The sequence below is a fragment of the Papio anubis genome, chromosome 7 (assembly GCF_008728515.1).
Source record: "Papio anubis isolate 15944 chromosome 7, Panubis1.0, whole genome shotgun sequence".
In the NCBI taxonomy this organism is placed as follows: Eukaryota; Metazoa; Chordata; class Mammalia; order Primates; family Cercopithecidae; genus Papio; species Papio anubis.
In genome coordinates, this window is record NC_044982.1 from 17,923,397 (window position 1) to 17,937,287 (window position 13,891).

General features: G+C 37.5%; 1 protein-coding gene across 14 annotated transcripts in view; it reads left to right on the forward strand.

Annotated features, from left to right (window-relative positions):
- The window catches only part of EML5 (EMAP like 5), a 221,287-nt gene that overhangs the window by 184,311 nt on the left and 23,085 nt on the right, over window positions 1–13,891 (forward strand). For 10 of the 14 annotated variants that reach the window (XR_002523464.2, XM_031667922.1, XM_003902140.5 and 7 more), the window contains 4 exons: window positions 2,213–2,221; window positions 4,645–4,723; window positions 6,139–6,268; window positions 10,514–10,612. Coding sequence is in view for 13 of the 14 variants with exons in the window: in XM_031667922.1 (XP_031523782.1) it covers window positions 2,213–2,221; window positions 4,645–4,723; window positions 6,139–6,268; window positions 10,514–10,612 (317 nt within the window). In the remaining variant the exon portion in view is untranslated. The remainder of the gene's footprint in view (window positions 1–2,212; window positions 2,222–4,644; window positions 4,724–6,138; window positions 6,269–10,513; window positions 10,613–13,891) is intronic. The other 4 variants (XM_009212094.3, XM_031667918.1, XM_031667919.1 and 1 more) reach the window with 1 other exon arrangement.

Here is a 13,891-nt window from a genome sequence, read left to right on the forward strand (position 1 = left end):
CCCAGCTACTCAAGAGGCTGAGGTGAGAGGGTCTCTTGAGCCTGGGAGTTTGAGGCTGCAGTAAGCTGTGATTGCACCACTGCACTCCAGCTTGGGCAACACAGCAAGACCCTGTTTTGGGGGCTGGGGGTTGGGGGTAAGGTATCACTAGGAAAATGCTGGGAGATAAGGAAGAAAACTGTAAACTTGAGACCAGATTGTGCAGAAACTCAAATAATAGGCACCTGTTAATATTAGATCTACAGCAGGAATCTGTCGTCTGTTTTAAGCAGAGTGGTGTGTACAAAGATATGAGTTCAGAGTATGAAGCAACCTCTAAAATGGGCCATAAAATCTTATACTATTTTAACAGAAATAAAGCACCTGGATCTAGCCTCATATGTAGAATAGCTTGCTCAGTACTGATCTCTGCATTTTAAAGGAGACTTGGATAGTTTATAATGGGCTAGAAGAAAGCACAGGAGGAAGGAAGGTTGGGAGGTCACTTCATATAAAGAAAAATTAGTTGACCAGGTGCAGTGGTTTATACCTGTAATCCCAGCACTTTGGGTTGTTAAGTTTGGAGGATCGGTTGAGGCCAGGAGTTAAAGATCAGCCTGGCCAACCTGATGAGACACCATCTCTACAAAAAAACTTAAAAAAATTAGCTGGGTATGGTGGTGTGCACCTGTGGTCCCAGCTACGTGGGATGCTGCGGCAGGAGGATCTCTTGAGCGTGGGAGGTCAAAGCTTAACAAAGCCATGATCACACCACTGCACTCTAGCCTGGGTGACAGAGCAAGACCCTGTCTCAAAAATGTCATTATTATTATTCTGGGAATCTTGTTTCAAAACAAGAAAACTAAATGGAGATACCATTGTTATCTTGGATATGAATGACTTTTTATGTAGAAGTAACCTCCCTCTCACAAGCAGTATTTATACAGAGTTTGGATGACCAGTTGTCATCAATGCTATACAATGGTTGTTCTAGACATGTAAAGAAGGTTCCTGGTCTCAGTGGGAGAATGGATGAAATGACTTTTGTGATTCCTTCCAATTTTGTTTTGATTGTTATGCTATTAAGAGAGAGAAAAAAAAACTTTTTAAAGATTACTTCTTTTACTAGCAAAATTCTAAATTCAGTATAGTCCCGAGTGACTAATTCTGCCTGCTTGGATTCACTGACTGGGGAACGCTCTTAGGTCAGAACAGGTGAAACTTAGGCTCTTTAGACAATTTCCTTTGAAGTATCTCCAGTACTACCAGCTTTTTAAATTAACATTTTAGTGCCAGTGCCCATTCTTAAAAATAAGCTTAAATGTTTTGTTTAAAATTCAGATTACATTGCAGAAAAATAAGAATGGCAAGCTTTAAAGTTCACAACATAAAATATATTGAATTCTCAGTTATTCGTTTTTTTCTTTTTTCACCTTTCTTGTGATTCCCTGTTATTAATGGAGTTTTTTTTTTTTTGTTTTGTTTTTTTTTTTTTGAGACAGAGTCTCACTCTGTTGCCTAGGCTGAGTGCAATGACGTGATCACAGCTCACTGCAGCCTTTACCTTCCAGGTCAGGTGATTCTCCCGCATCAGCCTCCCATGTAGCTGGGACTATAGGTGCATGCCACTAGGCCTGGCTAATTGTGTTTTTTATAGAGAATGGGGTCTCACAGTGTTGCCCAGGCTGGTCTCAAACTCCCGGGCTCAAGCAATCCTCTTGCTTCGGCCTCTCAAAGTGCTAGGATTACAGGTGTGAGCCACTGTGCCCAGTCTTACGCCTTTTCTTTTCTCTTTTTTTCTTTTATTCTTGTTTTTTTTTTTTTTTAGGCGGAGTTGCACTCTATTGCCCAGGCTGCAGTGCAGTGGTGCAGTCTTAGCTCGCTGCAACCTCTGTTTCCTGGGTTCAAGCAATTCTCCTGCCTTAGCCTCCTGAGTAGATGGGATTACAGGCACCTGCCACTGTGCCTGGCTAATGTTTTTTGTATTTTTAGTAGAGATGGGATTTCACCACGTTGGCCAGGCTGGTCTCGAACTCCTGACCTCATGATCCTCCTGCCTCGGCCTCCCAAAGTGCTGGGATTATAAACTGAAAACAACAGACTTTTAATATTATGCAATACAGTTGTCTGCATTAAACTTGTTAAAATATTTTATTACAGGAGGTATTTTACTAGTGTTTTCAATTCAAATTTATGTTGTAATCTTTTTCCTTCTTTATCTGCTGCTGAAAAGAGGTTCCAGGTAATCCTCTCTTTGCTGTGTTTACAAAGCCTAACTTTGTATTTTTGTCATCTCTCATATTAGCATTAATGGGATACTATGTTACTTGGTGTTCTTTACCTCTCCACAATTTTGCACATTTTTTTCCTTTGGAATTGGTACCACTGAAATGAATAGCATCTTAATTATTGGACTTACTCTGTATAAGTAACTGCTCTACTAAAACTTATCCATTCAACTTGTATAATTTTATAAGTTGTATAATTTTATTTTAAGCAATGATATACTTTATATAAATGATCTTTATAAAAATTAAAATATGGTTAATTGTTACATAGGATATAGATAAAAATTACCTGTTTATTGTCTGGGTTACATTTAAAGCTGTCAGACAGTAACATAGAATAATGTTCACCAACAAAATTGACTTGGAGAAAAAAGCAAGGCTTCTATCATTCTTTGAAATGGTCCTATCAGAAATATTTTTAAATGTTAAATATGATAAATTCAGTTTTACTTTTACTTGTGGACATCCAAAAATGTATATGAAGAAGGTTTGAAACCAAAATTTCTATAATAACTTGAAAAAATGGTTTATTCTTGAAAAGGATGTTTACTTTTTATAACACCAGTCATGCTTATATATTTTACATGCTGCCTCATATTGCTATCAACATCCCATTCATTTCTTATTGGATGTTTAAGATGTAACACATTTACTTTTATTGATGTATAACATGACAACCATTTTGAAAATGCAAGTATATTTTATGCCTTTAATTTTATGAGACTTGTTCATAAATGTTGGAGTCTTTTACATGGGAAAGTTAATTTGTATCATTTCCTGATTTAGGTGTTACAAATTGAATATTAACTTAAAATTTGGAAAGGGATTGGTGCATGATTGATTTAAAGTCAGTGTTCTGGTTATTCAGTATTTGAATAATGGTTGAGATAAAAAATAATAAACTAAATTGCATTTTTAAAAAAATTAGAGGTTCTAGAGAAGAGCTTCTACATTTAAATAATTCAGACTGTGAACTCAATACACCTGTTGGGACAGGGCACATTATAAATAGATCCTGAACAGAGAAGAGGGGCTAGATTTGAGAGCTACTGTGTAGGTAAAGTTGATAAATTTTAGTAAATAGTGAGAATAAGGGAAGAGAAAGAATTGGAAGCAATAATAATAGTAATTTCCTTTTATAATGTGTTGTATGGTTTACAGTGCTTTGTGACTATAAAATGTCTTCCTTGAGTAACCAACTGATGGCAGTGCCATTAACCAGTACTAGGGACTACTTCAGCAAGTAGAGAAGGTGAAGGGCATGAAGAAACAAATGAGTACAAATTTGAACTCACATGTGATTTATGTTGCTAACAGTGTGGAACGTTCATAAAAATATTACAAAAATTCACTTTCAAGAAGGATGTATTGAATACTTGCCATGTGAAGATACTCTGTTAGATACTTTAGAGCAGTAATCCAGGCTTTGTTGTTAATGCACCCATCAAGAAATATTTGAGTATGTTAAATTAACATTTTCACATTGTTTATAAGCAATCTACTTTTGTGCTATTATGTTATTTACATTATGATACGTACACCAAAGAAATTAAAAGTAAGGCTGTGCACAGTGGCTTACACCTGTAATCCCAGCACTTTGGGAGGCTGAGGCAGGCGGATCACTTGAGGCCAGGAAGTCAAGACCAGCGTGGCCAACATGGTGAAACCCCATCTCTACTAAAAATACAAAAATTAGCTGGGTTGTGGTGGTGCACGCCTGTTGTTTCAGTTACTGGGGAGGCTGAGGCACAAAAATTGCTTGAACCCGGGAGGCGGAGGGTGCAGTGAGGTGAGATCGTGCCACTGCACTCCAGCCTGAGTGACAAAGTGAAACTTGGTCTAAAAAAAAAAAAGAAAGAAAGAAGAGAAGAGGCTGGGTGTGGTGGCTCACTCCTGATCCTGTAATCCCAGAACTTTGGGAGGCCGAGGTGGGCCGATCACCCGAGGTCAGGGATTCGAGACCAGCCTGGCCAACATGGTAAAACCCCATCTCTACTAAAAAAAAATACACAAATTAGCTGGGTGTGGTGGCATACACCTGTAATCCCAGCTACTCGGGAGGCTGAGGCAGGAGAATCACTTGAATCCAGGAAGTAGAGGTTGCAATGAGCCAAGATTGCACACTACACTCCAGCATGGGCGACAGAGTGAGACTCCATCTCAAAAAATATATATAAAATGAATAAAAGTTGTAATATTTTCTTTCTACTTCCTGCTTTAGAAGCTCTCAAGATGAAGAGGGCAGTCTAGAGGACCACGGAATGGGTCATCTTTGGGAAGGTGTGACAAGACACCTCTCTGGGAGGGACGGTGTGAGAGGCTCAGTGAAGGCACTGAGTGCTGCATGCCTTTCCACCTTCCCACTTCTCTGTTGCAGGCCTCCGGTGAGCAGGGCCCCACCACAGCCAGAGAAACTCCAGACAAACAATGTAGGCAAGAAAAAGAGACCTATAGAGGTAAGGAAAATTCACTCTCCAGTGTTACTGAAATGTATCCAGAGTTCCTTTTTATAAAACACCCAAGTCTTATCATTAGTTTTCGTGAAAGTAAGTGTATTAAGTGCTCTTTTTTGTTTGATTTAATTCTTATGTAAGTCTGAGTTTTGGATTGATATTCTCTGGTTATCTTAATTTTTTAAATTAGTCTTCCTTTTGCTTTTTGCTTTGCTGTGAATAATACCGTAATTGAACTGTATCTCAGAGAACTCCTAAACCTCAATATATGTGAATGATCTTTTGCTTATAGAAGTACAGACACCTTGACAGTACCTAAAACTTAGTGGCTTGAATTTGTAAATTAAAGAGTTAAATACTTATACCAAATAGGAATTTTGACCCTGTGCCATATATTCACTGTACAGGGTTCATGAAGGCTATTTCTCCTTCTGTCTCTGCTTCCAACCAAAGTAATCTTCCATAATAATTGAGGAAGAAGGAAGGCTCTCCACGCATTTCATAATCCCAGTATCAGCAGCAAACAACCAAACTCTGCTAAATCAAACATAAACAAAGTGTAAAGCTGTGTGATGGTGGTTGCTGTAGCTCCCTCCCCAACCCAGTCCTACAAAGTCAATGAAATGTACATTTTCAGTTGCAGAATTATCTGCCAGACCTTTAGCATGAATTGTCCGAGACAGTATACTTAGTTTTTGTCCACCGATGATGAGGGTACTGTTTGGATTCTTCAAAGGATGTGACTTGTACATAATTTATCCTGACTCGTGTATGTAGGTCAGATATTTTGATTAACAATGAACATAAAATTGTCTTCTTTTGGACACAAAAAGTACAGTCCCTCTATGTCCCTGGGGGATAGCTTCCCCTTGGGGATGCCAAAATCCACAGGTGCTCAAATGCCTTATATAAAAAGGCATAGTAATTTGCATATAACCTCTGCACATCCTCCTGCATACTTTAAACCATCTGTAGATTGCTTATAATACCTAATACAATGTAAATGCTCTATAAATATTTGTTATACTATATTGTGTTTTAAATGTTATTTTTTATTGTTTTTTCCCCAGTATTTTCTGTCTGGAATTGGTTGAATTCTTGAATGTGTAAGGCCAACTGTACCTCAGTGTTTAACATGTGAAATCTTAAGAACTAAAGTTCTTGGGATTAGACTACCTTGTGATTCCATTTTCCTTTTTCATAACTTTATATAGAAAAGTATAGAATGTATGTTTAAGCTGCCCAAAACAGGTTATATAAAGAAGTACGACTAGTTTAATTTTGTATATGAAATTTGTAAAACATCAAAAATGCATACTCCATTTTAACTGCAGACACTAGTATTATGTATACAACAAAACAATGGTGAACATTTGGACATGAGGAAGAATATAATGGTTTTATTATTATCAATATAGGACCTTGTGTTGGAGCTCGTTTTTGGTTATCGAGGCAGAGACTGTAGGAATAATGTTCACTATTTAAATGATGGTGATGATATAATTTATCACACTGCATCCATTGGAATTCTGCACAATGTTGCTACAGGTAGGAAATCCTGATTCTCCATCCCTCTTTCACTTTTTTTAACTTATAAATTTTGATCTAGCTGCTTAAAATCTTTGTTAAAGCTATAAATAGTAATTTAAATGTAGGAGAAACCCTCCAGAATAAAAATATTTCGTATTTCAGAACTTTCTAGTAATATTTCAAGTAAACAAATTTCAGTTTTAATAGAGTATAATACAGCAGAAAAGGAATTCATAATGCAGAGTGCTCATAAGTCTATTAGAAGTAAAGGTTTTACTGTATGTTAAAACCATGTTTTATACTGAAACCATTGGTAACTTTAATTCTGTTTCCCCATAACCTCATGATGAGAATAAATGGTTTGGATGGTTGTTTCTGATAGTGATTGAATGTAGCATGTTGGGTGAGTGATTGCTGGGGCTGGGAGTGTTCTTACTGAGGCCTTGGAAAGCCAAGGAAGAAAGACTTAAGAAAGCTGTTTATCTGTGGCTCTATGATGATACCTTGTTTGACCCAAGAAGGTGAGAAAATTATTTCTTGATGTTCATTTAACTGATTGGATTATTCAGTTGGATTATTCAAGAGCAAATAATGTTCTCTTAGCATCATAGTGACATTAAGTATTTAATTTTGAATTGTTTTATTACAATTTAATGGCAAACTTCATAAAAGTCTGAAAGTTAGAAGTAAAAATAAAGGTTATCTAGTTCATTCTTGTTTTCCTCTGATAGCTTCATTCTGAATGGGTAAAGAGTAGATCGATAATGTAAATTATAATCCACCACCCCTTGTTGGTATTAACCATTAATATGATCTTTCTATTTTGGTTTCATAAAGAAAAGGATTCACCAAGATCACACAGAAATCAGTGGCAATTTTCTATTTAATAATTTAGGCCATTTAAAACATACTGGTTAGAGAGAAAAATCCTTCTTAATCGAGGTATCACGTATCTGTCCTTCAGAGAGAATGAGGAAGAGTAAGATAAGACAAACAAGAAAGGACTGTAATGTAAACTCTCATGTTTATACTTATAATTTTATTTTTACTTTTCTGATTTGTAATTAATCACCTTTCTAGTGGTGGGGTGTCTAGAGAGAGGGCAGATGGAGACTAGGCCACCTGCTTTAGTTTTTACTATATTTGGTTTCTCACCAGTTTGAGGATACATTGTTCATAGTCTAGGAAGTGGATTTGCCATAAATGATTCATTATTTTGAGGTGTGTTCCTTCAATTCCTAGTTTGTTGAAGGTTTTTAACATGAAAGAGATGCTGGATTTTATGGAAAACATTTTCCATATCTGTTGAGATAATCATATGGTTTTTGTTTTTAATTCTGTTTATATGGTAAATCACATTCGTTAATTTGCATATGTTGAACCAACCTTGCATGCTAGGAATGATGAAGCCTGCTTGATCATGGTGAATTAATTTTTTGATGTCCTGCTGGATTTTGTTTGCTAGTATTTTGTTGAGACTTTTCGCATCTATGTTCATCATAGGGATGATGGTCTGTAGTTTTCTACAAGCATATTGGCCTATAGTTTTCTTTTTTCATTGTGTCTTTGGCAGGTTTTAGTATGAGGGTGATACTGGCTTCACAGAATGAGTTAGAGAGGAGTGCCTACTCCTCTATTTTTTGGAATAGTTTCAGTAGAATTGGCACCAGCTTTTCTTTGTACGCCTGGGAGAATTCAGCTCTGAATCCATCTGGTCCAGGGCTTTTTTTTTTTGAGATGGAGTCTTGCTGTGTCACCCAGGCTGGAGTGCAGTGGCACAATCTCGGCTCACTGCAAGCTCCGCCTCCCAGGTTCACACCATTCTCCTGCCTCAGCCTCCCGAGTAGCTGGGACTGCAGGTGCCCGCCACTACACCTGGCTAATTTTTTGTATTTGTAGTTTTTAGTAGAGATGGGGTTTCACCGTGTTAGCCAGGATGGTCTCGATCTCCTGACCTCGTGATCCACCCGCCTCGGCCTCCCAAAGTGCTGGGATTACAGGTGTGAGCCACCACACCCGGCCTGGTCCGGGGCTTTTTGATAGGTTGATAGGTTTTTTATTACTCATTCAATTTTGGAACTCACTATTGGTCTGTGTAGGTTTTCAATTTCTTCCTGATTCAATCTTGGGAGGTTTTGTGTTTTTAGGAATTTATCCATCTCCTCTAGATTTTTCTAATTCTTTTTTTTTTTTAGAAGCCCACAACTAATATCATAGCCTCTAGATCTAGATTGTGTATTTATAGGTGTTCATAATCATCTCTGAGGGCCTTTTGTATTTTTGTGGGATTGATTGTAATGTGATCTTTGTCATTTTTGATTGTGTTTATTGGGATCTTCTTTGTTTTGTTAATCTAACTAATGGTCTATTGATCTTGTTTATATTTTCAAAAAAATGATTTATTTTGTTGATTCTTTGTATGGATGTTTGGGTCTCAGTATTGTTCATTTCTGCTCTGATTTCGTTATTTATTTTCTTCTGCTAGCTTTGGGGTTACTTTGTTCTTATATTTCTGTTTCCTCCAGGTGTGATGTTAGATTGTTAATTTGAGATCTTTCTAACGTTTTGAGATAGACATTTAGCACTGTAAGCTTTCCTCTTAACACTTAACATGCTTTTGCTGCATACCAAAGATTTTGGCATGTTGTGTCTCTGTTTTAATTTACGTTGAAGATTTTTAAAAAATTTTTTACCTTAATTTCATTGTTTACCCAAAAGTCATTCAGGAGCAAGTTGTTTAATTTTTATGTAATTGTGGTTTTGGGAGATCTTCTTGGTATTGATTTCTATTTTCCACTGTGGTTAGGAGAGTATGGCAGATATTTCAATTTTCTTAAATGTATTGAGACTTGCTTTATGGCTGAACATGTGGTCAATCTTGGAGTATGTTTTATGTGCAGATGAGAAGAATGTATATTCTATGGTTGATGGGCAGAGTGTTCTGTCTTTTATGTCCAGTTGGTCAGGTATTTAATTCAAGTCCAGAATTTCTTTGTTAGTTTTCTACCTTGATGATCTGTCTAACACTATCAGTGGGTTGTTGAAGTGCCCCACTTTGATTTTTGTTTTGCTTTTTTGTGGGCCTAGTATTATTCATGGTTCTCTATCCTCTGGATCCAACCTACTGCTCTGAACTCATTTTCTACCTCTTCATTTTATTTGCACACGTCTATCTTTATTCCCTTCTGCGCAGACTACTGTCATAGTCTTACAAGGTCTCTTCACTGTCACTACTACCAGATGAATCACATTATACTCATTTGATCAAAAAACTTCAGTTCCTGCTGGGCATGGTGGCTCATATCCGTAATCCCAGCATTTTGGGAGGCTGAGATGGGCGGATCACTTGAGGCCAGGAGTTTGAGACCAGCCTGGCCAACACAGTGAAACCCCATATCTACTAAAAATACAGAAAAATATATAGCTGGGCACGATGGCAGACACCTATAATCCCAGCTACGTGAGAGGCTGAGGCATGAGAATTGCTTGAACTGGAGAAGTGGAGGTTGCAGAGAGCCAAGATCACGCCATTGCACTCCACCCTGGGCAACAGAGTGAGACTGTCTCAAAAAAGAAAAAAAAAAAAGAGATTTCAGTTCCTCTCCCACTGACTTCAGAACAAATATAAAATATGACTCAATATGGCCCAAATTATTCAATGGAAAATTACTACTGGTTTCTGTGTGACTCTGGCAAATCCTTTTCTCTAAGAAACCAAAACAGAAGATTCATGGGCTGACACTCAAAATCCTCCCTAACTCTAGTCCCAAACTGCCTTTCCAACCATGTTACTCATCTTTCTTCTTCATGACCCTACACTTCAGCCAAATGAGCCTGTTATATGGATACATAACACTTTCCTGCCTTTAGGCCTCTGCTTAAAGTGTTCCTGTGCCTACAAGGCCCTTCTCCGCTGACTTTTACATTTGTAAAATCTGTCTGGGTCAGTCCAGGATTACCATATTCCCATGATGAGATTAATCTTTTCTGCTCTGAATTCCCATAGCATTTTGATCCCAACTCTCTTGTGGTACTTGGAATCTTCAGCCTTGTACTATATTGTTTATCCCTTTTACGGCTGTATCCCATTAAATGATTTTCTGAATCATTTTTCTATCCTTATGATGCTGTATATATAGTAAGTACTCAAAATATGTTTTGAATAAGCAAATAAGTTAAAGAGTAGTTTATTGTTCTGGGTAAGGGCTTTTGGCTGTTATATCTTAAAATTTTCAAACTTAATTCTCAAATTCTTTTTTGTAGGTTCTCAGAGTTTTTATCAGGAACATAATGATGATATTCTGTGCCTCACAGTAAACCAGCACCCCAAATTTATCAACATAGTGGCAACTGGCCAAGTAGGTATGTTTCTATATTTTAAAAGAAACAATTTAAAGCATTTGCTTTGTTCAAATAAATTCAAGGAAAAATCAAAATATAATTTTATTTATTGATTATTTATTGATTGTTCAAAATCTATGTATACATAAAACACTACCCAATTATACCATATTATTAGCTTCCAGGTACCTTTCTCTCACTCACTCTGGTTATCTGAGTTGGTCTTGACAATCCAGAATTTAAACTATTGTATGGTAGTTGAAATAGTTGGATTTAGTCCTTTAGCAGGAATTTCTGGTCAGCAAAAAGGTTTAATTCAATAGTATATAAAGCAGAAAAGAGGTGTTTGAAGAGGAAGTAGTAAACAAGGGAAGCTAAGAAATAACTAGACTGGATGGGGTAGAACCCTGCTTCAGCAGAGGTTTAGGCTAGAAAGAAGAGAGGACCCAAGTCTGTTTTTTGTTGGTAAATCCCTTCTGTCTTTTTCTTTTCTTTGTCATTGACCTAATTCACCAACTGTTTTGAGCTGTTTTGAAATATACCTGTGTTCTTTTACCTCTGTGAAAAACTTAAAGGCCATAACTCCACAGTCAAACTGATGAGAGGATGGCAGGTCTATTTAGGACATATCTGCCAACCTGTGATTACTAAATATGAATATGGCAGAAATCTCATACACTTCAATAAGTTTGTAAAATTCATTGAAACCAGTGTGTTTGTTGGAATTTATTGGACCTTGATGGCTAAACTAGCTTTCCAGGTCCCTTTTCTTCTTGACTAAGATAACTTATACTTTTAATATCTTCATTTTTCATGCAAGTTCTAAGTTGATAGTCAGGAATTTGTTGTCTGAGTTGCCTGGTTCTGAAGCTATGCCACATAGACCTTTGTGTTTTTCCTTTCTGTACGGTTTTCTACTTTTAAAAGTAAATGGAACATTACCCATTATACAGAAAATATTCTAATCTTTGCATATAAATACATAGGTCTAGCTTCTGTTTGTGCTAAGTTTTTGGAAAGTGAATTCTTATTTTCACTGTGCACAAGGAACAAGGCCCATCTCCTTGAGGAAGTATTACCTAAATATCTAGCTCAATGCCTCTTGGTACATAGTTACTGTTTAGTTAATGTTTATTGAATAAATTCAGTTACTCAACAAATTTACTGAACACCTGCCATGTGCCAGGTATTGTTTTAGGTGCTGGGGACATGGGCAACTTACAAAAAGGCAAAATCCCTGTATTAATGGAATTTGTATTCTGCAAATAGAATTCTAGAAAGTATGGTTCTTTCATTTTCCACCTTGACTTCTCCTTTTCTTTCCTTTGCTCTCCCTCTGTTAGGCAACTTATTTATCACTTTAGTGCCGTGGTTTTCTCTCTCAGTTAAGAAATGTCATGGTCACAAATTAATCTTTTAGGAATTTGGCCCTTTTTCCTCCTTTATTTTGAAAGACAACACTATAGGAAATATGAAATGACTAATTATATCCCTCCTGTTTCTTTCCAAGTCAAACTCTGGGGAGTACAGAAGTAAATTTTAGATTATATATGTAGCTCCATTCCTTACACCATTTGTACCCTTCCAGAAAATAGATAGCAAAAATTACTGTGACTAATTAAGATAGACTCAAGGGAAGACTAAAGAATGAGGAAAGATTTTATTTTTCTCTTCACACATTAAGAGAATTGTTTTGTTACTTTGCTGTCAGGCTTGTTTAGTACCCACAAAGCACAAAACAGCATTTACAATGTTTATTGTTCTTTCTGTTAAAAATCATATAGATCATAGAGGAATTGAAATGTTTGATTTTGTACTATTTTAGCCAGTTACATTCAAACTTTTTTCTTGGCTAGAATCTTGGAATTTTAGGGCCAAGTATATCATTTTATCCTCTCTGTTACAGTGTGCTTGAACCCTGCTGCCACTTAATACCTAAAGAAGTAAACGTTTCCCTGGGAAGCTTAGTTATAAAATGGTTCTTCATTATAGAACAGAAATCTGTCTGTGATTGCTACTCTTTGGCCCTCATTCTTGGGGTATCTAGAACATCTAATCACATTCATATGACATTATCTTCCAGTTTTGGACACAGCTAGCATATTTTCCCTGAGTCTTATCTAGTTCTTCTCTTTTATTTGTTTGTTTGTTTGTGACAGAGTCTCATTCTTTTGCCCAGGCTGGAGTGCAGTGGCGCAATCTCGGCTCACTGCAACCTCCACCTTCTGGGTTCATGCATTCTCCTGCCTCAGCCTCCTGAGTAGCTGGGACTACAGGTGCCCGCCACCACGCCCGGCTAATTTTTGTATTTTTAGTAGAGACGGGGTTTCACTGTGTTGGCCAGGATGATCTTGATCTCTTGACCTTGTTATCCACCTGCCTTGGCTTCCCAAAGTGCTGGCATTACAGACATGAGCCACTGTGCCCAGCCTAGTTCTTCTCTTTTAGAATGTCTCCTTTGGGCACCCTGCAACTACATTCCATGGAACAAGGTGTACATGAGAGCAAGGGGATTGCTTTCCATGGGGGAGCCTACTTCTCCACTGGACCATGCTTTGGGTATATGAAATCCCAGAATTCTCTACCAGATGGTCCTGAACCTACTAATGGCCCTGCATGAGCCTTTTCTCTGCGTCTGTCCTCCCAGTGGCAGACTGTACAACCAATGTGTGTACTCTTGAGGGGTGGCCAAGCTGTTCATTGTGTAGGGGTGGATGGAGTTTTAATGTAGTAGCTGGGATAACCACATGTCTTAAGAAATTTGAGCTGCCATGACAGATATCACAGAGTTTGTAGCTTAAACAACAGAAATATTATTTTTCACAGCTCTGGAGGTTGGAAGTCCAAAATCAGGGTGCCAGCATGGTCAGGTTGTGGTGAGGGCCTTCTCTGTGGTTTGCAGATGGCTGTCTCTTCTTATAAGAAAACTAATCTCACTTTGAGGGCTCCATCCTCATAACCTTCCCACCTCCTAATACCATCACACTGGGGATTAGGGTTTCAGTATATGAATTTTGGGGGAAGACAGACATCCAGTTCATAGCAGCACACATGAGCTTCCATGGCTGTTTGTGGTGTGGGATGGAAGAGAATGGGTCTGGTTGTCTCATGCTGCCCAAACTCACAGTAGTTCTAAATTGGTATCTGCCTTCCAGGTCATTATAGGAGAGTACTCATCAAGGTAAGAGGCTAGAATATATTTTATTTGGTAAGTTTTATCTTGATGGATAGCTGTAAAATATTTAGGCCGATGACATTTAAGCCTTCATTTGTACTTCTGTCCCAGACCCTGTTAACCTG